General features: G+C 43.8%; 1 protein-coding gene across 1 annotated transcript in view; it reads right to left on the reverse strand.

Annotated features, from left to right (window-relative positions):
* Positions 1–4,318: 4,318 nt before the first annotated feature.
* Positions 4,319–23,992, reverse strand: part of msraa (methionine sulfoxide reductase Aa) — a gene marked incomplete at its 3' end in the record, with an annotated part of 88,794 nt that continues 69,120 nt past the window's right edge. The window contains exons 3-7 of the mRNA XM_080745055.1: positions 20,854–20,973; positions 16,697–16,801; positions 7,830–7,936; positions 4,556–4,630; positions 4,319–4,405 (exon numbers count right to left, since the gene is read on the reverse strand). Of these exons, the coding sequence (XP_080601181.1) occupies positions 4,319–4,405; positions 4,556–4,630; positions 7,830–7,936; positions 16,697–16,801; positions 20,854–20,973 (494 nt within the window). The remainder of the gene's footprint in view (positions 4,406–4,555; positions 4,631–7,829; positions 7,937–16,696; positions 16,802–20,853; positions 20,974–23,992) is intronic.

The following is a 23,992-nucleotide window of genomic DNA, read 5'->3' on the forward strand; positions in this document are numbered from 1 at the left end:
AAACCTCTTCTACACCTCACAATGTGGAGTGTTAACTCATTTGTAGCCGATCCTGAGTATACTCATGAAAAATACTCGAGTACTCGGAGTGCCGATCCCGAGTATACTCGCGTAAAATACTGTACAGTAAACCTGGCAAGCTTACCATACGGTCCGTTGGAAAGTGCTGGCACAGGTGGACTCGCCGATTCATCATCATCGCGGATCCACGTGCACAAAATAGTAATCCCTTAACATGGAGGCCGACGGTCAATCTCATCTTTAATGTCCATTTTCTCCAAAAAACACTTTTGAAGCCAAGGATGGCATTAGATTCTCGCTACAATAACGTAATAACAAAGGCAACGATCGGCCATTACAGCAACGGCATGGGATGACGATCGCTTCCGTTGAATGACGTCATGACGTCAAACCGGAAATGTTTACGCAATCGACTTCTGGCCTTCAAAATAAGAGAATGGCCGCGGACGGAGCCTGCGAGAGGCACGCTGGACATTTTAACCCGTTCATGTCTGGAGCACTAAATGGGTTAAAGGTGTATTCAGTGATAATGAAAGTGGCCGGGGGTCATCTTGTCACAGCGTGGAAATGTTTAGTTTTTTATAGATTTTCTACACCATTATAATGTTCTCGTTTTGATCATTAGACCCAATCACTGAATATCGGTAGGCCTACGTCTCCAGCTTCAGGATATGTATGATACTGATTTACTACGAGACTGTGGCATTTTATGAGTTCAGTAGTTTACAATCTAGGCATTTAGCAGACGTTCTTAATTCAGAGTGACTGTGGTTCTCAAAACTTTTATTTTGACCATCATAACATAACTACGGCCATACTCTACCCTGATTGGTCGAGGACTGGCTGGCCACCTCTGAAAATGGAATCTAGCTATGCTCGTAACACGGGCCATGGTGGAAGTCCTTATATGGTCAGCACATATTCTAGTGAGGAGAATGAATGGAAAATGTACCAATTATATTTGTATTTGAATTAAATACAATCACTGAATATATCTTTAATGTAACGCTGAGGGCGTAAAACCCTGAATTAACACTAGACGAGTGTTTTCATTCAAAATAAATATATACTGTAGGTATTTGACCGCAGACTACCATTTGACAGTCATTTGTGCCATGCAGGGACACCCATACAAGATTTGTATGGTTAAAATGTTTCAAAAATATTCCAAAATCTGATATTTTCAAATAGCCAATGTACTGTACAGTATAGCAGTGTTTCTCAACTACTGTGCCTGGGGACCTTTGGTGTGCCCCTGAGAAGGGTCAAGTGTGCCCCTTGAAACTGCTTGAAAGCCAGTATTGTATTTATCATTTCAAAAATGATTTAAACCAGTGAAAACAGCAGATCTAGGCGTTGTGTGCTTGTAGATCAGCTGTTTTCACTACTGTTGTGCGACAGCCTTGTATGATGAAGCAGGGCTTTACTTTGCGAAGAAACGTACAAATTTGAAACTTGAAAATACAAGGTTTCTTCCTGACAGTGACGATATTTACACCCCTGTATTATGTTGGTGTGCCCATGGATTCTTGGGACATGAAAAGTGTGCCCATGCAGAAAAATTATTTATGCAATATGTAGTGGGGGTCCCTGCTTCATCTCTCTCTCAGCTAAGGGGTCCTTGGCCTGAAAACATTGAAGACCCCTGATGTATTGTTTCAACCACATGAACCCTAGTGTCCCTATTCTGTCATAATAGCTAAACATTCAGTAGAAATCTTTAGCTTATGGGTGGTGTACAATGTTGACCTTTTGGCCTAAGGGTGGCGCTATAGAGGAGTCCATGGGGACACTCACATAGAAGGGGTTCATCCTCCATGAAGCATAGGTATAAGTTTCATGGCAATCCGCCTGTTAGACTTTGAGATGTGTGTGGAATTGGAAAGACTGGCCTGATATAAGAGAACAGGCAATAAGGTCAACAACAGTTTTTAGTTTTAGTCATAGACTTTTGAATAAAATTCCATTAGTTTTAGTCATATTTTAGTACGCACACTTTTTAGTACACACACTTTAGTGTCACTCTAACAGAATCCCTTTTATGCCCATATGAGGAGATCCCTGATGTCCACAAACCCTGATGTCCACATCACTGTGGCGTGACCTCGCTTGTTGACCTGAGGCGTCTTACTAGTATATCGTCACTGTCGGGCAGAAACCTTGTATCTCCTAATTTTTTCGCAAAGTAAAGCCCTGCTTCATCATACAAGGCCGTCGCACAAAAGTAGTGAAAACAGCAGATCTACAAGCACACAACGCCTCGCGGTGAGAGCCGTTGTGTGCTTGTAGATCAGCTGTTTTCACTAGTTTAAATCATTTTTCAAATGATAAACATAAACGGTTTTGGACATACAAGGTTTCCACCCGACAACAACGAAATATAACTCATGTAATGGACGAGTACCGGGAGCTCCGCCCCCACCTTTCCCTCCACGTTACTGCTTTGAAGTCCGACAGCCCTCACTCAGTCATTCAACAACACTGTCAGCACGATGGAGGAGAATGTCACACACAGACACACTGCATCTCGCGTTTTGGACCCAGAGCCTCGAAATCTCTTCCAAATCCGTCAACAAGACCTGGCATGAAATTAGAAAAATATGTAGGCCTATTAAAACAAAGCAGCAGAGAATACAGAAGTTCTCTGCTGGATTCAGAGCCGTTTTACACTGACTCGGAAAGATTTAAATATGAATACACTGTATTGGCTAAATGGCTCATGACTATAACATCAACACCTTATTTGTTAAGTTAAATAGCTACTGATTATCCCCCTTGGATAATAAAGATATCTATCTATCTATATATCTATTAAGTGGCCTGCCTAACATAAGCCATAAGCATACTACCATCATCATTATCAGCACAGACTATTTGTTTAGATCGATTCATGCCATTATAATGATTAGTGTTATTGACCTGGGCGGAATAGAGTTGTCGTATGAACTGAGAAAATGTGTAGGCTACTCATTTATACCAACACAAACATTGTATGTGTTTATATGAAGAAGCACCAAGGAATAGGCTACTTCATCTGATATAAAGCAACTTATCACTGGACTGGACAGTTGTGTACATAAGGTAAGAAAGACAACAAATAAATATAATAAATATACCTACCAGTGAATTTGACGCCTAAACGGCGTGTTAATGTATTTATTTGATCTGTGATGATGGTGTTTAAACAGCCTATAGCGACGAATGAGGTAGGCAGACAAGGCATTATCCTATTCTGTCTATTTCTCTTATTTCACAACAACCAGAATAAACTGCTTCAAATGTAGGCTAGGCCTACATGTTTCTTATCATGCCGATTGCTTATAAATCTAGAACATTTGATATCTCTGGCGTTAAAACGTCTCGATTCCAAAAAGTTTTAGCCGCGCGAGTCACTAAACGAGCAAGGGTGTCGTCGCACCAAATTCTGGGCCCTGGGTACAAGGATTCACTGCGGGCCCACATGAATGTTCTTCATCTGGGGATTTCAAAAATAGCAGATATACAAGCTCGCAGCGCGGCACTCTCGAGTTTATATATCTGCTATTTTTCAATAGCTAAAGTATAAAATAATTAAGGCCCTTCCACCATGGGCCTAGTAACTCAGTCCCTCTCCCCCCTCTTGTGACGCACCTGCACAGTGCACCCATCCTGCTGCATGTCAGAAATACACTTCGCGTTGTTCATTATCATTCATCATTAGGCTACTTTATCAGTAGCTATTTTACATAACAAATAAGGTGTTGTAGTCATGGGTCAATGGCCTTTTAGCCAACACAGTGTATTCATATTTAAATCGGCTTTTTTATATAAAAAAACGGCGATCTGTGGTCCAACAGACAGGGGCTTCCTCATTCTTTTTTTCCCCAAATATTCCTCTGCGGTTTTGTTCCATAATTTTGTTCCATTAGCCGTGTAGGCTACTACACCTTCCTCCAACGCATGCCTTGCCCTGCCGACGGACCAGGAAGAGATTTCGAAGCTCTGGGTCCAACACTGAATTAGTATTTAATGTGTAAAATGTGTGTACAATCCGCCGTATTTCCCATTGAAGTGAATGAAGCCAATAGCGGCGCGCTGTGATAGTGGCGGAGGCAGCTTTTGGAGGGGGCGGAGCCGGTAGTCATCCATTGGCCCACTAGTTTGTCACTTGTCATGATATGAAATGGCAAATCTTTGAGTAGCAGCAGCGCTATAGAGAGAGATCTCTCTCTATAGCGCGCAATGAGGGCCTCTACAACTCTTTTTCCCAGGCTGAATCAGGGGCCCAGCACGTCCCTGATTATCATCATCATCATCCTCATGTTTCAACGTCCATCCCTCGTCTACTGACCATTACGTCGCTGTGTTCACATTCTGCGCTCGCAGCGTCTGGGGGAGGTCTGAGCTGGAGTGCAGGAGGCAGTAGTTTACCAAAGTATGAGACTCACGTGAAAGTCACCGCATGAGAGAGAGAGAGAGAGAGAGAGAGAGAGAGAGAGAGAGAGAGAGAGAGAGCTAGAGGACTGGAGAGGAAAGAGAGCACTATCTCTCTCACCCCCCCCCCCCCCCCCCCCCCCTTCTCCTCCTCCTTGTTTCCACGGCAACAGGGCCGGCTGCTGATTTTGCAGTGCTGAGCAGATGTCTCAGCAGGAGAGAGAGAGAGAGAGAGAGAGAGAGAGAGAGAGAGAGAGAGAGAGAGAGAGAGAGAGAGAGAAAAAACCTCAATTCAGCTCAAATCACCGCAAAATACAAAATATCTCAACTAAGCCAATACAAATCAAAGCCAATGTTCTCAAAATTCACATTTTATCTTCTATTAAAAACCAAGAACCAGCTCTCCCCCTCCCTGTGATTGGCACAACACCCCCCCAACAGCCCAGATGTCGTTGAACCCTTGCAGATTATTGCACCACGAGGCGTTGTATGCTTGTAGATCTGCTGTTTTCACTACTTTTGTGCGACTGCCTTGTATGATGAAGCAGGGCTGTAGTTTACGAAAGAACGTACACATTTGAAACATGGATATACGAGGTTTCCGCTCGACAACGACGATTATGCATGCTCAACTCTCAAGTCGAGCAGCTACCATCCCTGTTAAAAGAGAGAGAGAGCGAGAGGGAGAGAGAGAGAGAGGGAGGGAGGGAGGGAGGGAGGGAGAGAGAATGGCTTATGAGGAGAAAAGGCAAGGACAAAGCACTGAGTGAAGCCAGTAGGGGGAGTGTGTGAACATGTTGCACGCTTTGTTCAGTGTGTGTGTGTGTGTGTGTGTGTGTGTGTGTGTGTGTGTGTGTGTGTGTGTGTGTGTGTGTGTGTGTGTGTACGTGTGAAAGAGAGAGAGAGAGAGAGAGACACACAGACAGACAGAGATAGAGAGAGCAGCACAGAATGGTAGAGTGTCTGTCTGTGCAGTGCCTGCATGGATACACTGCTAACAATAGCACTGAACACCAACAGCATTCAACTACACATGAAATGGAGAAGCACTCTGGTTTGTGCCAGGATAGGATAGGATATACCCACCCAGTACCACTGAGTTACACACAGAACGGGAAGAGAGAAACAGAGAGAGGGAGTATGTGCATGCGGGCATGCGTGTGTGTGTGCGTGTGTGCGCACGTGCGTGCGTCTGTCTGTGTTTGTACAGTAATTGTAGTCCTTCATGTACAGTATCTGAATGTGGGAATGCTGGCGTGTACATGTGATGGATGGACGGATAGAGGGACAGACAGACGGACGGACGGACGGACGGACGGACGGACGGACGGATAGTAGGTACTGTACAGAGCACAGCAGTGGCGGACATTTTTTGTTCCCACAAATCGAATGCATCCATTCATTTTTCCCATTGAGATTTACGAAATTCATTATTTTAAGCCTGGAACCAAGCCATCCAGAGGCCTGGTGATTCATGACCACGAATAAATGGTAAATGGTGCATTTATATAGCGCTTTTGATCCAAAGCACTTTACAGAGATCGTGCATTACATTCACCCATTCACGCACACATTCATACACCGGTGGCGGAGGAAACCATGCAAGGCACCAAACAGGTCACCGGAAGCAATGTGGGGTTCAGAGTCTTGCCCAAGGACCCTCGACATTAACTCAGGATGAGCCCGGATTCGAACTGGGAACCTTTCGGGAACCCTTCGTGCTCTAATAACGGTTTCTCTACCCCTGAGCTATGCCGCCCCACGCGAAACATTTGATTCTGTGAAAAATATATAAAATACTTTAATTATATTATATGCTATATTGAATAAGAGCTCTTAATTGCTCCCTTTGAACTTCAAAGGGGTTGTGCACTGAGGTAATTGATTAGGCCATAAGAGGGTCAAGTGTTAGTAAGTGACCTCAGGGGGAGTGTGCTTGCCTAGTTCCCCTTTAACACTTGGGAGGCCAAACTCGTTCAGTAACGAGTTATGGCCACTAGGTGTCACCACGCCAAACTCGTCCCTGAACGAGACAACGAAGGATTAACTGTACGTGCTGCTGCCTGCACTCTGAATGACCCGAGTCCATATGTCACCCCGTAGCAGAGAGAGAGAGAGAGAGAGAGTGAGGGAGAAAATGGCAGAGGCTGGTTACATTGATTACCATTCTACTCTGAAACATAAAAAGGGCTTTATCTCTGAATGAGGTGAAAAGAACGCCAGGGAAGCAGAGATCTGTTTGTTTTCACGGCGACACTATAACGCGATGGTCGGCTCCCGTTTGGATTTTAGTTTCGCGAGCTTTTGTAAACAAAGGGATTATCTTCCTCAATCGTCAGTGGACATCCACGTGCACACGCACGAAGCTTCCGAGGCTCTTCAAAATAAAGCGTGAGTGAACGGCGGCAGCAGCAACAGCTAGAAATGTTATAAACCTGAGCAGCCCATGTGTTAATTAAATGTTTTCGGAAATGTCAATGGGGAAAAAATGAATGGGCTTTCTATTTGTGGAACTACAAAATGGCCACCACTTCTATGCGCTATATAGGCCATGGCTTAACAATGGGAATTAAGAGACAGACTGAGATATAAGGAGAATGGAGGATGGAAACTACTGCAAGTGATACTGTATAGAGAGAAGGAGGGGGAAAGTGATCCACCGAGGTAAATAGATTTAAACCATTTGTTTGGATTTTTACCACAAACATTATTATCTTCTGCTGCTGTAGACATTGTTCAGTCCGATGGGTGAAATGCAAGTGGTTCCAGTGCTCTTAGTTAGTGGGAATGCACTCAGTGGGACCTTTAATAGGAGGAATTCATTCACCCAACATACCAGCATTCTGTCTGTGAAAGATTCTTATACAGTTGCTTTAATTACATTTTCTGTGCATCGCCACTACACAGCCCCAGAGGACAGGGAGGCAGGGACGTGCAGAGAATGTTAGAGAGGCAGGGGCTGACATTTCTAAAAGGGCCTTTGGTGAAAATATTGAAAATAGCAGACCTCCAAGATCACAACGCGTCGCAGCGCGACACGTTGTGAACTTGGAGGTCGGCTATTTTCAATATTTGATACCACTTAGAACTAAGCATAATCAAGTCAATACTGGAGATGTGGCGTAACGGCATGGACTTCTACACAGAGAGGGCAATTCTTTCAACATAAGATGCTGCATTCATGTTCAGGAGAGTTTGGACAAGGCAATTCTCTTGAATGCTGCCTTCAGGTATGGCATGGAAAGAGGGACATTTGCATTTCTTTCACCATAGTAAAAACTGCATTTATGGTCTGGAGAGGGCACTTTTTACAGACGGGTAAAAGGGCAGGGGCTCAAGCCCCCTTTGATGTCTATGTGTGCACGTGCCAGACAGGGAGGTGTTTATTTCCATACCTTCTGGTATTCGTCTCTGGACGCCAGGGCCTGTTCCAGGTGGTCCTTGGAGTAGGTGTAGATGACTGATCGGTAGGGGGTCCCAACATCGTTGCCTTGACGCATTCCTGAGACCCCAGGACACAACACAGGACAGGAGAGTCACTTAAAGGTATATTCAGTGATTGTATTTCATTCAAATAAAAATATAATTGGTACATTTTCCATTCATTCTCCTCACTAGAATGTGTGCTGACCATATAAGGACTTCCACCATGGCCCGTGTTGCAAGCATAGCTAGATTTGGTTTTCAGAGGTGGCCAGCCAGTCCTCGACCAATCAGGGTAGAGTATGGCCGTAGTTATGTTATGATGTTTAGTTATGATGGTCAAAATAAAAGTTGTGAGAACCACAGTCGCTCTGAATTAAGAACGTCTGCTAAATGCCTAGATTGTAAACTACTGAACTCATAAAATGCCACAGTCTCGTAGTAAATCAGTATCAAACATATCCTGAAGCTGGAGACGTAGGCCTACCGATATTCAGTGATTGGGTCTAATGATCAAAACGAGAACATTATGGTGTAAAAAATGTATCATTTCCACGCTGTAAGGCCAGTGAGGCACAAGATGACCCCGGGCCACTTTCATTTTCACTGAATACACCTTTAATGTCAATAGGTAGGAATTTCAGAAATTTCACAAATCTCATTAATTTCTCAGCATCCCAGTTTTTATTATCCTCCAAAAAATACAATAAATAATCTACAGCCTGTACTAAATATTTTGAGATGGGGGTCCGTGGCCAAATACATATCATTTTGGGGGTCCTTGACATGAAAAAGTTTGAGAACCACTGACATAGTAGTGTCTCAAGAAGAGACTAACTGAGCTCCAGTTAAGTGAAAAGAACCTTTTCTTTGACGATGGCTGGCCAGATTGCTGACACAGAAAAATAGGTTTTTCAAAAAATCTTAGAAGGATTCTGTTAGGGGTCCCGCCTGTGACCCCAAGAATGTGGCACCCTGTCCTTTGAGGCCCTATGCACTGTGTGTACTGAATGGAGAGAGAAGGACGGGCTGCTGACGGGGCTGCTCTGTGTTCGTGCATCCAGCACCAAGATGGCCTTGAACTTGTTTGGACATCCTCAGCGCAGCTGGCCGTGCTAACGAGCCGTTATCTTTTATCCGTCAACATGAGATACGACATCCTGGGGGAGAGCGTGTTTCCCAGAGACTTCTAAAACGAGAGTGGACACTCCCCAATCTCGCATGAATAGGGGAGTCCTAGCCTGACCTTGACTGTCTGATTTTGCAAAGATGTGCGTGTTAGGGCATGTACGTGCACAGGCGCGTGACAACGTGTGTGTGCTAAAAAGTTCTGTGTGTGTAAATCACGTCACCGTGACGCGACGGAGTTCTGTATAAAGGAGACTGCTTCGTGTCTCCTGTTTAGTCAGTGTTTTTTAGAGAGTGTGTTGAGTTGTTGCAGCTATCCCCGGCCCGTTAGGGGTCGGGGATGGACCTTTTTGTACTTAGTGCAATTTTTGCACCACTAGTTCCTGTCTATCTACTTAGAGAGTTTTGACTCTGTTTTAGTTAAGTACTCATATAGTACTTCTCTTTATTATTTTTCATTACCAATTGCTGTATTGGTGATTTTTAATTTGTAACTGTTTTCATTCACTAAAGTTTTATTATTCACTTTCATCTGGTGTTTGTCTGAAGTCATTCTCTAGAGTTTACAGCTTTTAAGGTTTTGACTTTTTAACTTCCCTTCGGGGAAGTTCCGCTTCCATGGGAAAGAGGTGTTAGTACCTCAGGGCACTCGAAGTAACTTCTGGCTGTGGAGCTGAGTTAGACTTTTGGTAAGAATCAACAAGTATATTTTCTTAATTTAAAAGTCTTTTCACCTTCTCAGAGACTGACACTGCGCGGGCAGGTGTCAGTGGGTATGCTCGGCAGACAATAAAGTACAAATCCCTTCACCCTAACCGGACGGACAGTTTGTCCGCAGTGGGCTCTTTGTACTAATAAGTCGAGCTGCTTCTCTCCATAAAACAGCCCTTGGTGAGAGCTACAAGGTTTAACAGTTTCACACTTTTCATTGTCTTTGTGGTTTTGCATTCTCCATTCAGACCTATGGTCTACATTTCTCAAGAAAGGTGCAATATTCTTGGTCTATAAAATAAAGTCGCTGTAGAAAGTAATAATATTCACCAGTTAAAGAGGGTCTCATTGATAGCTCAGCTTTTATTCAGAGAAGTGTATTTATGTTAGTGTTAAATAAGTATATGTAATGTAAATATGTAAATATGTATATGTGTAATAGTAGGTTTATGCAAATGAGAAAGGTTATAACACCTGTTTGTGTTAACTTAAAGGTATAGTGTAGTGTTAGTGATAGTGTTTTGTTAAAAAAGATCTGGTAACTTCTTGGGCTTAGGACCCAAGGAGGGTTCCGGACGGCGTCGGGGATTATCCTAAGAGGTGAAGGGGTATTCAGTAACTCGGAGCTCATTACAGATTCAAAAGACACTTATAGAATCAGGTTCAAAATTCTAATTTGCACGATTTTTCAAAAATAGCAGATCTACAAGCTCGCAGCGTGGCACTCGGTGCCGCGCTGTGAGCTTGTATATCTGCTATTTTTCACTGGTTTGAGAACCACAGACATAGAAACATGGGTTTTTCAAAAAACGAGGCCAAAAGAGTTTGGACAAGGCAATTCTCTTGAACGCTGCCTTCAGGTATGGCATGGAAAAAGAGCACATTTGCATTTATTTCACCATAGTAAAAACTGCATTCATGGTCTGGAGAGGGCACTTTTTACAGACAGATAAAAGGGCAGGGGCTCAAGCCCCCTTTGATGTCTATGTGTGCACGTGCCTGCTGTCACACGTACAAAAATCAGACATGCACAGCACGCACGCACGCACGCACGCACGCACGCACGCACGCACGCACGCACGCACGCACGCACGCACGCACGCACGCACGCACGCACGCACGCACGCACGCACGCACACACACACACACACACACACACACACACACACACACACACACACACACACACACACACACACACACACACACACACACACACACACACACACACACACACACACACACACACACACACACACACACAGCTATAATTATAATCACAGTCTGGTTCATCTTGATTGAGGTATAGAAACAGGTCTGAGTGAAATCTGGTAATTATATTGCGGTGTCTAAGATCTCTGTGTGTGTGTGTGTGCAGGGACATGCTGGGCCTCTGATTCAGCCCGGGAAAACGAGTTGGAGAGGCCCTCATTGCGCGCTATAGAGAGATCTCTCTCTATAGCGCTGCTCAAAGATTTGTGACAAAGTGACAAGCCAGTGGGCCAATTACATGAGTTATATTTCGTCGTTGTCGGGTGGAAACCTTGTATGTCCAAAACCGTTTGTTTTGTATTTATCATTTTAAAGATGATTTAAACTAGTGAAAACAGCCGATCTACAAGCTTGTAGATCTGCTGTTTTCACTACTTTTGTGTGACGGCCTTGTATGTTGAAGGGCTTTGCTTTGCGAAAAAATGTACAAATTTGAAACTTGGAGATATGAGGTTTCTGCCCGACAGTGACAATTTACTTTGTTGGCCGCCCAGCCCCCAAAATGGATCGAAGGCAGACATATTGTTTTTTCCTAATGGCCGGCCTGGACCGGCCGGGAATGAACCGGCCGTTCGGGAGTTGTCCTGCTTTTCCCAATGGCCAGCACGTCCCTGTGTGTGTGTGTGTGTGTGTGTGTGTGTGTGTGTGTGTGTATGTGTGTGTGTGTGTGTGTGTGTGTGTGTGTGTGTGTACGTGTGTGTGCGTGCGCGTGTGTGCGTGCGTGAGAGATTGAAAGGTTTGTGAGATCTTAGCTTAGCCAGCTAGGCAGGAAAACATTGCATCAACTCCCATCTGCTGGGGCTTTTGACAGATGGAGAACGATTATGTAATTAAAACAGAAGAAAAAAAATAACATAGCACAGCTTTTTTTTTTTTATGAACAGTGAATAAGAAAACAGTTACATGATATTAGTGCAGGGGTCTTCAACAGGGTGTCCGGGACCCCAATCATTTTTATATTAACAACTTGAACCCTATAGTGTCCATATTCTGAGAACTGTAGCCAAAAATAGCAGATCTACAAGCTCACAACGCCTCGCAGCACGAGGCGTTGTGAGCTTGTAGATTGGCTATTTTTGGCAAAGAGGTTTGGTATAAAGTGGAAAAAGAGCAGACTAAGTACAGGATAAAAGGTCTAGGTTTATTAGGTAATGACAGCTCAAGTGGTGAAATATCTGAAAACACAAATTGACATGAATCCAAAATACATGGGGGTTTATGGGGGTCCCTGCTTCATCTCTCTCTCCACTAAGGGGGTCCTTGGCCTGAAAACGTTGAAAACCCCTGCACTATAGCATGCCAGTGAACAGAGCAACGGAATGTGACAATCTCTTGTTACTTGCGCCCATAAGAAATATGAGGCGCAAGTACTGCGTTCAGTTGAAGGTTTTTGTCTGTGGCACACATTGGAACACTGAAGTATACTATATATAATACTTAAATATAATAGATATGTATATATAATATATATAATATATAATATATATATTATTATATATATAATATATATATAATATATAAACCGGAGAGGATATATACCCGGAGAGGTAGTCTCCGGGTATATATGTATATACCTGGAGAGGATATATACCTAGAGACTATCTCTTCGAGTATATATATCCATATATACCTGGAGAGGATATATACCTGGAGACTATCTCTTCGGGTATATACAGTATATCCATATATACCTGGAGAGGATATATACCTGGAGCCTATCTCTTCGGGTATATATATCCATATATACCTGGAGAGGATAGACTATCTCTTCGGGTATATATATCCATTTATACCTGGAGACTACCTCTCCAGGTATATACTGTATATCCATATATACCTGGAGAGGATATATATCTGGAGACTATCTCTCCGGGTATATATATCCATATATACCTGGAGAGGATAATATACCTGGAGACTACCTTGATAAAAGGCGCAAGTTTGCTCCTCGTTAGAGGTGCAGTCTTGTTTTGATTGTCATGAGCCATTAAATGTTCTCTGTTGCCTGAGCAGGTCTCAGTACAGCTGTGAGCCTCCGTGGTGACAGAGAGGACAGAGAAGGTCAGAGGAAGAAGAAGAAGGTCCAGACAGAAACGTGATCCGGTGCCTCCACCTCTCCTTATCTTCTGCTGCCTTTTCCTGTCAGTGACGTAGTGGCTGAGATCCTCCCTCTCAGCTTTCCTACTGTCTGTCTGTAATAGTTACCTACTCCTCCCGCGAGGGAAATTCAGTATTAGCAGCCCAACCCAGCTGCTTCGCAGCCCACAAGGAGCGCGTGAGCAATTAGGAGTTAAGAGTCTTGCTCAGGGACACACATCGACATTGCTATCCTGGCCGGGAATCGAACCAGGGACAACCAGGGGAACTGGTTCCCCAGGCAGGCTCCCTAACCATTCAGCTATGGCCGCACCTGTCTGTCTGTCTGTCTGTCTGTCTGTCTGTCTGTCTGTCTGTCTCCCACCAGGGGTACGTGTCGCTCCAAACTCTGGGCCCTGCCTGGGTGCAAGGATTCACTCAAATTGTGTGCTTTAACTATTGAAAAACAGCAGATATATTTTTCGCAGCTCACAGCGCGGCACCGAGTGCCGCGCTGCAAGCTTGTAGATCTGCTATTTTTGAAAAGTCGTGAAAATTTGTGCCTATAGTCTTTGAATATTTCAAATCCTTCTAAGGTTTTTTTTTTTGGAAAAACCTACGTTTCTATGCCAGTGGTGCTCAAACTTTTTCATGTCAAGGACCCCCAAAATGATATGTATTTGGCCACGGACCCCCATCTCAAAATATTTAGTTTCAGGGACCCCCCCCAGAAGCAAAATTTTAGTTACAAATGTTCGCTTAAAAAATACATATATTCAAAGATTTGCACACATTTTCACGACTTTTCAAAAATAGCAGATCTACACTGAGTGCCGCGCTGCGAGCTTGTATATCTGCTATTTTTCAATAGCTAAAGTATATCAAATAATTAAGGGGCCCCCACCTTGTGCCCTAGTAACTCAGTCCCACTCCCCCCCCCTCCCTTGTGACGCCCCTGTCTCCCATTATGCTGCTCTCTCCCTCTCATCTTCCCTACTGTCTGTCCCCCCCAGCCTTCCTATCCCCCTACGCCGTCTTCCTCTCAGCCTGCCTATCGTTTGTATTGTTTATGTCCCAAAAACGTTTTTCAAAAGGTTTGAGGCTAAATTACCACTCCTGAATAGAGAGCCTCTCTCATTTTTGAATGGCTCTCAGAGCATTTCAGCTGCAGTACCACCTTTGGCCTGAACTGCGCCACCCCCCCCCAAAATCCTTTTGAAAAAAAAATGTTTTTTGAAAAAAAACTTTTTTTGAAAAAAAAAAAAGTTTTTTTGATTTTTTTTTTGTGATGACGTCACAATCGGCAGATGACGTCACAATCGGCAGCAAATCTGAACAGCCTGTTTTAAGAACCCGTGGGATACTTTTAACCTTCGCCTTCTCAAAACCAGAGAAAGACACATCCGTCAGAAATGGGACTTTGTGAGGATAGAAGGTGCTAGTGGGACCCCAAAAAAAGGTTTTAAAATAGGAAAAGTGAAATTTCATGGTGTATCACCTTTAAGATTTCCAAACCGAATATATTCTTTATTCTACCACTTTTTGTGGTCACATGTTCAGATACTGGATTCTGATTGGTTTAAAACAGTTGTAAATCAGTCAACAACCTTGAGTTGGCTCATGGACCCCGCCGCCCACTGTTGTGTTGCAGTTGATGTAACTAAATATAACCTTTGCAAGTTACAACTGTGTTTTCTTTCATTTATATGGTAGAAGTTGTAGAATCTGATTTACCACTGTTTCAGGGTTGTTTGGCAACCCTGAAACAGTGGTAAATCAGCCAACAACCCACTCCCTCTCATGGTAAATGGCTTAAGTCTCTAGTCTTTCCGTGTTGCTTGTCTTTGTTAGTGCTCTGGGTAGATAATCCTTTTCTAATCCAGCACCTCAACTCAACTTGATGTGATGTGTGTATTTTATTAACTTTAGTATAACGTTGAGACAGCAGAGGACATGAATATGAATGTTCTTTGTGTAAGTGGCTGCTGTGGGAGTGCTGTTAATGGCGTCCACAGATGTACCGTATGCAAACCATGCATTAATATATGCATGTATGCTGATGTGTGGGGGAGAGGAGTTCGTTCCACTGCAATAAACAACATCTCAGATGCACCAGCAGCCAGATGTTGTTTCACTCTCAGCTCAAAGGTGCAGAGGTCAACATACTGTGCAGCAGGTATACAGTATATTATACAGTATAGGTGAGGTGATGGAGATACATTCATTTCTCTGTCTTTATCTCCCTATTTCCACCCCCTCCAGTATGGTGCAATCACTCCACTGACACCTCATAATTATCGTATTTGTACGATAATTTGACCCTCTGTACGATGTGCGATCAATAATTCCAAAAATGCCCAAATGTACGATAATTTCGGCATATCACCAAAAAGAGCGTGAATTCACTATTTTCCCTGGCTGCTGATTTGGGATCTGGTTTGGCTTCTCAAAATAAGCCAGGAAATCAGTCAATCAGACCCTAGATCTGTACTTCATCTTTCCAGACCAGTTTCAGGCTTATATTTGTGTAAGCTCCAGGAAGTTGCCTGCCTCCACGCAGCATATCTGATCCGTTTTTGTCACGCAGGAGTCTCAAACAAGGTCGTTTCTTACACTAAAGACGCATTTTTTGGTGAAATTACGTTTTTACGCGAGTGATTTCTCTTTTTTGGCTGTGTACGATAGTTTCATGTCAAATACGATAATTCTGAGCCTCCGGTACGATAATTCAACATTTCCCATCTGGCAACACTGCACCTCATCCGCACTGCACGCAAGCGAGCGACGCGACACGATGTCCTGCGAAATACTGTCCGCATATGGCGTGTCGGCCATTGCGTTGCGACATAGCCTGAACCAATCAAATACATAAATAATTTAAAAAAGTGTTTGGGGGGGGGGGGGGGGGGGAGAGACATGGCCATTTACCTCGTGCCGCTTTGTCGCTCGTGGTAGATCAGGACTTCCTCATTGAAACACATGTATTTTATTGAGATTTCATCGCTCGCATCGCATCGCGTGCAGTGCGGATGAGCTGTGACACGCTTATTTCACTGAACTCATTTCCACTAACATCTTAAAGCGATTCACGCATTTCCAACTGGTTCCAGCCTGAAACCTTTACTTTGAATCAGCCCCACAACACTGTTGGTCTCAAAGCAGGGAACCTCTGATTTCTCTAGAATGTCTCTAGAAATCACTCTAGAAGCAATATAGAAGTTTGGAATTCTTTAGCTAACCAGACTTCTTTGAATAATGTTTGTTTGTGACTGAGAATTGCAAAAACATGCCGAATCAGCTTTGGATGCTAAAATAATAAGGCTATAGGAGTAGCAGTTAGAGTTCAGTTTTATTTGTTTACAACGCAGCACCAACCCGGGGGTGTCTCTGTACACTTCACAACAAGAAGAAACACAATATCAAGAAAGTACACACTGTGTGCGTGTGTGCGTGCGTGTGCGTGCGTGCGTGCGTGCGTGCGTGCGTGCGTGCGTGCGTGCGTGCGTGCGTGCGTGCGTGCGTGCGTGCGTGTGCGTGCGTGCGTGCGTGCGTGCGTGCGTGCGTGCGTGTGTCCGTGAGTGCGTGTGTGTGTGTGTGTGTGTGTGTGTGTGTGTGTGTGTGTGTGTGTGCATACGTGTGTAAGACACAGTACCTTGGGTTGGGTTGTGGCTCTCCCAGAAGACTTTGAGCAGCTTGGTTAAGTTGACCTGGTCTGGATGGTACACAACTCTCACCACCTCAGAATGGCCCGTTCTACCTGTACACACAGGACAGGAGTTAGTGAATACACGTGTGTGTGCGTGCGCGTGCCTATGCTCGCCTGTGTGTGTGTGTGTGTGTGTGTGTGTGTGTGTGTGTGTGTGTGTGTGTGTGTGTGTGTGTGTGTGTGTGTGTGTGTGTGTGTGTACAGATGAAAGCAAAAGCAACAGTGCTCCACACAACCACTGTATAAAGGAGTGGGTGAAATGATTTTTGAGTAGGACTGCAGTTATATTGTTCAGTAAAATATTGAAAATAAAAAGAGGAAGAAAATAACGTGTGCCATCTACCAGCGCCTTAACCAGGGATGTGCTGGCCATTGGGAAAAGCGGGACAACTCCCGAACGGCCAGTTTCATTCTCGGCTGGTCCAGGCTGGACCATTAGGATAAAATGTTTGCACAAAAGTAGAAATTAAACTGTTTGCACAAAAGTAGTGAAACAGCAGATCTACAAGCACACAACGCCTCGCACCGCGAGGCGTTGTGTGCTTGTAGATCGGCTGTTTTCACTAGTTTAAATCATTTTTTAAATGATAAATACAAAACAACGGTTTTGGACATACAAGGTTTCCACCCAACAACACCGAAATATAGGGCTAATTCATGAAATTGGCCCACTGGCTTGTCACTTGTCATGATCTGAAATGGCAAATCTTTGAGTAGCAGCAGTGCTATGTATAGAGAGATCTCTCTCTATAGCACGCAATGAGGGCCTTTCCAACTCTTTTTCCCGGGTTGAATCAGGGGCCCAGCACGTCCCTGGCCTTAACCCCCCCCCCCCCCCCAGCAGGCTAGAGAGTCTTTGATCTGTGTACAGACTTCTGTTCCCGTGGTAACAAACACTCTCATGTCTCAACTTTTTCATCAAGGGAAATTTGTACGCTGCTGGTTTGATTTCTCACAGAGTGCACTTCTATTCCACAAAGACTTAAAGGGATATTTCACTTTCAAAAAACTTTTGGTAATTTTACCATCTAATCAGGCTTTTATGAGTACCCTGAACAGTTTTTAATTAGCTTGATTGAATATTTAGATATTTGATGTAAATGTTACCAGGCCCTCCAGGCCCAGGGCCTCTCCCCACACACACCCATTGTAACTTCAAACTTCATTTTAACCATGATAGATTCATTAAAAATCACACCCGTGTGAACTGAGCGGTGGTTTACCCCAACCACCCCCCCCCCCCCCCCTCCCCTCTCCCCCCCCCCCCCCCCCGTGTGTGTGTGTGTGTGTGTGTGTGTGTGTGTGTGTGTGTGAGAACAACAGCGCCCCTCCCTTAACATGTGTGGTCAGAAAAGGTACTGCCAGGCTACATACACGGCCGGACGGCCGGGACGGACGCATACATACCCACACACACGACGGCCACGTATAGGAGACGGTGTGACCACCGCTCAAAAACACCCATTATCTTTTCTGGCGACTCATACTACCCTCTTAATATGTGAGCAGGCCGTGTTTTTTCGATAACTTTTTTCATTTATTTTTAATAATTATTGTTTTGTATTTCATTTTTTTCCATTTTCCCCAAATAATTATTAAAAATAAATGAAAAAATAATGGGTGTTTTAAATTAATCTATCATGGTTAAAATGGAGTTTGAAGTTACAATGGGTGTGTATGTGGAGAGAGGCCCTTCCACTGCTCCTGTTGAAAGTGGAATATCCTTTAAGCCTGATTTATACTTGGTTGTGTGGCGCCGACAAACATGCATCATATTGATGTCCTGGTCAGGCAGCAAGTTTTTTCGATCTTGAAAATGAAACCAGTGCAGAAGTATTGAATTAATAAAATTAATACAATTTATAAAATGTATACAAACATTTTTAGCCTAGGTGTCACACATCTATGGGCATTCCTCCTCTAATAATATAAGAGAGAGATAGAGAGAGAGGGGGGGGGGGGGGAAGAGGGAGAGAGAGAAAGAGAGAAAGAAAGAAAGAGAGATAGAGAGAGAGAGAGGGGGAGATAGAGAGAGAGAGCGGGGGCATCTTAGGTAATGCAGAATTAACACTGTGGTGGAGGGACCTTAAATATGTTATACTTTAGCTATTGAAAAATAGCTACAAGCTAACATCACGGCACAGCTGCGAGTTTGTAGATCTGCTATTTTTGAAAAATTGTGAAAATGTGTGCAAATCTTTGAATAGATGTATTTTTTAATCGAACATTTGTAACTCAAATTTTGCTTCTGGGGGGTCCCTGGAACTAAATATTTTTTGAGATGGGGGGCAGCGGCCAAATACATATGACATGAAAAGGTTTGAGCACCACTGACGTAGAAACATAGGCTTTTCAAAAAACATTAGAAGAATTTTAAATATTCAAAGACTTGCACAAAATGTTCACGATTTAAAAAAAATAGCAGATCTACAAGCTCGAAGCGCGGCACTCGGTGCCGCGCAGTGAGCTTATATATCTGCTATTCTTCAACAGTTAAAGGACCTAGGGCCAGAATTTGGTGCGGCAACTGGCGGCCCCGGGGGCCACATGCGGCCCCCCACCTTCATTTAATGAGGCCCGCTGGTTAATACTGGAATACCGATATATTATTGATTTCAGCTGTTACCATTCAAACATGACCTGCTTTAATTCCTTCAGTCTATATTAGTAGCTTAATTACTAGTATTAAAATGTGTATTTTTTCATGTCCAATATATTTATTTGTATTTAAGTTCATAAAGTTTACATGAGTATATAATTAATGTGTTTATTTATTCAATTTGTTACATTTCAGGATTCCAATTCAAAAATAACAAAAAATAATTCAGGGATTCCAATTCAAAAGAAGCAAAAATAGCCGATCTACAAGCTAAAGAAGCAAAAATAGCAGATCTACAAGCTCAAAATGTATCGCAGATGAGATACTAGATTGACAAAGTAGGATGTAGCAATATGCATTGTGGCCCTCTGGAGTGAAGTTGGAAACATAGTGGCCCTCGCCATCATCAAAGTTGCCCATCCCTGGCTCTAAGCGGTCAGGCCTCAGTGGAACCTCCTCCTCCATGCCCCAGTATATAATAGGACCCGGGGGAATCTATTCACTCTCTATGCTCCCTACACAATGTCTTGAATGCATGTCCGCGTGGATGCATCCAGGGTGGAGGTTGTTCTATTCTAAATGTGTGAGGACGGCATGTAGCCTACTATATAGCCCCTTTCCCACAGGCCCAACACCACACCACTCCACACCACACCACACCACCCACTTGTGTCAGGTTTTCCACTACAAGGGACCTGGGTAGAGTGGTGTGAAAGCGGGTACTAAACATGGTACTAAAAAGTATCCAATCTAGAGTAGGTCTGATCTAGGCCAAGCAGGGCCAAACACTTCATAATGACTGATCACTCACTGACTTTTCATTTAGACCACCAGGATATAGTTGTAATACATGATAATAGATTTTATTGTGTTATAACCACTATTATAATCTATTATAGTGTATTATAACTATCATAGTAATACATTAATACTTTATAGTGTGTTATAATCACAGTTATAATCCATTATAGTGTATTATAATTTAGGATAGTTGTAATACAAATTTATATTGTATTATAATCACAGTTAAAAGCGGTCAATTTGTTTCTTACCGATAGGGGTACTTTTGTGTAATGGAAATGTAGATATTTTTATGTGGTGTGGTGTGGTGTGGTGTGGTGTGGTGTGGTGCTAAAGCTGCAGTCGAAAAGGGGCTTTTGTGTCACTTCTGGTCCACATGTAGAGACCGGGGGGGGGGGGGGGGGGGGGGGGGGGGGGGGGGGGGGGGGGGTTGGACCTAGGGATGCGACGATATGAACATTTCATATCACAATTATTGTGACAAAAGAAATTACGACTTACGATATTATCACCATAATCAAAATATCAATAAGCCAAAATATCCAATAAGCCATTTGATAGAGAGTGAAAAAAAAAGAGTGAAAAAAGACTGTTTCAAGTACGTACAGTATAAGTAGAGAGAGAGAGAGAGAGAGAGAGAGAGAGAGAGAGAGAGAGAGAGAGAGAGACAAACAGAGACGCAGAGAGAGAGAGAGAGCGCTACCTGTGCAGACCTCCTCGTAGGAGGGGTTTGGTGTGTATCCTCCAGCGTAGCCCACTTGGGTGGAGTAAACTCCCTTCTGCCTCCAGAACTTCCTTTCTGCTCCCCAGAAACAACCCATCCCTGTGAGAGGCAAAACAATTAGACACGTTTGTATTCTATAGTGTATTCATCATGGGTTGCATTTGTAGTCCTAAACGGCCATGTTGAGGACCAACAAAGGTGTTTCAATGTGTTTGATTGGCATGGAACTAATGTTCTATGCCAATCAGAACACCTGTGTTGTTCCTCAACATGGTTGGTGTAGGACTACAAATGCAACCCATGAATATATGAAGCGTCAGCGTTAGTTTATGCAGGACATGGGAGTCGCCGCTCAGCTGTATTCAGATGTCAGTCAGCTCTAGCCTGGTAATAAACCAGACTGCACAACACAACACAACACGCCCTTCACATTAATAAGCTTTTTCCACCAGCCCTCAGAAAGGGCGAGCCAATCAGGGCTGTAGGCTTGGGGCAAGTGGTGGGTGGTGGCCTGGTTCAAAACCATTCAGCCAATCAGGCGAGTCTGTGTGTATTCAAACACATTCCCCCCCTCCACTCTTATTACAGACATCAAACAGATAGTAGTCTTTGATGCTTTCAGTGACTAACGAGCTATTGACACTTGTATGGCTCAATCAATTACAGCAGCTCACAAGCCCTTTGAAGTTCAGAGGGAGCAATTAAGAGCAAGTCAACTTAAAGTTGTACCATGTAACTTTTGTTATAAAACAAATCTTAAAATTGTCCTAACTGTTAAATCGCTAAAGTTTTAGAACACCCATTCCGTTATTTTCAGCTTCTGAAGCCTTCTCTTTATATGTTTTCTATGATCCTGGCCGTGGACCGGATTTCGCGCTCCAAAATGACGTAATCTGCATCATCTGTATACGTTGTGTATACGTTGCCCAATCACATCGCCGATCATGCACACATGGTACACTACCGGCCAATCACAGCGCATCTTGAAGTGGGGTCGCCATATTTGTAGTCGCCCGTGTGTCTCTTTACTCAAAAGGGTAATCTCGGCCTACCAGGCAGGGTGAAGTAGTCCGTTTCTCCGGAATGCCTGAACGCACAGGAACCAGGGACCCCTCTAAAGATAGCTCTCGGCGTTGTGGAGGCAGACGCGGGGGTGTGAAGGTACGAAAGACGGGCGAAAGACGCGAACGCGACCGCGGTTTGCTATAGGGCTACTGACCACTAGTTGAGCATCTTACACAGTATAGCTTTAACATTTTTTTAAACCACCCCTTGGAAATGAAAATTCTGCTCCCGAGTCCAGACTAATATCCGACACGCAGTGAGGAATTAGTATGAGCAACGCAGGCTAAGTCAGCTCTGTTCTCATTCCTCACTCTCATATCAGCTGGTCATTACGTCACACCTGTCTTACTCCAATCAAAGCTCTCAATCAGTAAGAAGGCTCCTTTAAATACGGCTCACTTTCTCTACCTATGCTTGGTTCTGAAGCCTCAGAATCATTCGCTGCTAGCTGCTGCCCTCCTCCACCCCAGCCTCCACCTTGAACGATCAGTCTGGCTAAGCTCAAAATACTTGTGATTGTCTGATTAAGTTCATGTCATGCATTGTGAAGCTCAAATACTGTGACTTGTCTACATTTCATGTCATGTATTGCTATTGTTCTGCTATTGTATCCCTATGGGGGGGGGTTTGCTTAGCGTTCCCTGATTTTGCTTAGCATGCTCAGAAAAGCTTGAACAAAATTCAGGGAACATCTCCGAACGCGGAGCCCTTTAAAACGCCAAGATTAACTGTATTCCAATTATGCAATAAATGGTTAAATCTTTCAACGTCAATGTTCCTGACTAAAATATATTTGTTGTACGTGTGCGTGTGTGTGTGCGTGCGTGCATGCGTGCGTGCGTGCGCGCCCAAATGAACTGCCTCTCCAGGGACGTGCTGGGCCCCTGATTCAGCCCCGGGAAAAAAGAGTTGTAGAGGCCCTCAATTGCGCGCTATAGAGAGAGATCTCTCTCTATAGCGCTGCTGCTACTCAAAGATTTGCCATTTCAGATCATGACAAGTGACAAGCAGTGGGCCAATTACATGAGTTATATTTCGTTGTTGTCGGGTGGAAACCTTGTATGTCCAAAACCGTTTATCATTTTAAAAATGATTTAAACTAGTGAAAACAGACGATCTACAAGCACACAACGCCTCGCACCGCGAGGCGTTGTGTGCTTGTAGATCTGCTGTTTTCACTATTTTTGTGCGACGGCCTTGTATGATGAAGCAAAATGTATACATTTGAAACTTGGAGATACAAGGTTTCTGCCCGACAGTGACGATTTACTTTGTGGCCGCCCAGCCCCCCAAAATGGAACGAAGGCCGACATTTAATTTTAATTTTTTCCTGATGGCCGACCTGGACCGGCCGGGAATGAACCGGCCGTTCGGAGTTGTCCCACTTTTTCCCAATGACCAGCACGTCCCTGTGCCTCTCTCTCCCACCACAGTAAACCCCAACCTCAAATGTCTCTCCTGTCTCTTCCTGCTTTGACTTTACAGCCTAATAAAAGCTGCACTGAAGGCCCTCAACCATCCAATGTACAGGACCATACACTGGGACAGAATAATACATCAGCCATCGTATAACTAACACTAAATATTTAGCACCACCTAATAGTCCCTGGACGGTAAAACAACAGTGGAATATATTAGAGACAGACAGCGATAATAAATACAGACAGCATATAAATGCAACGTAAAACACTGGTAGGTCCCTATAAAAGCTTCTCTATAGTCATATCTTAAAGTGACAATTCTCAACCAGTGGTTTGGGGGACAAGAATTGGGTCAGGATTGGATTCGATCAGAGGACCGGAGAGGATGGAAGAGTTTCATGGATGGCCCTACAGTACGTTCCTCAGGGAATTTAATCTAGATTAGATCAAATACTACTTGATTTGTATAATTAGTTATTTGTGAACTGACATTTCTTTAGCGTTATACAAACCATCTATACTGTACTTGTGCTGGCCTCACTACTTTTGAGGATTGTGGATGATGGTAAATACTCAAATGGTGTGTTCTGTGCGTGCGCGCGTGTGTGTGTGTGTGTGTGCGTGCGTGCGTG

This window comes from Nannobrachium achirus (genome assembly GCF_963921795.1).
Source record: "Nannobrachium achirus genome assembly, chromosome: 16".
In the NCBI taxonomy this organism is placed as follows: Eukaryota; Metazoa; Chordata; class Actinopteri; order Myctophiformes; family Myctophidae; genus Nannobrachium; species Nannobrachium achirus.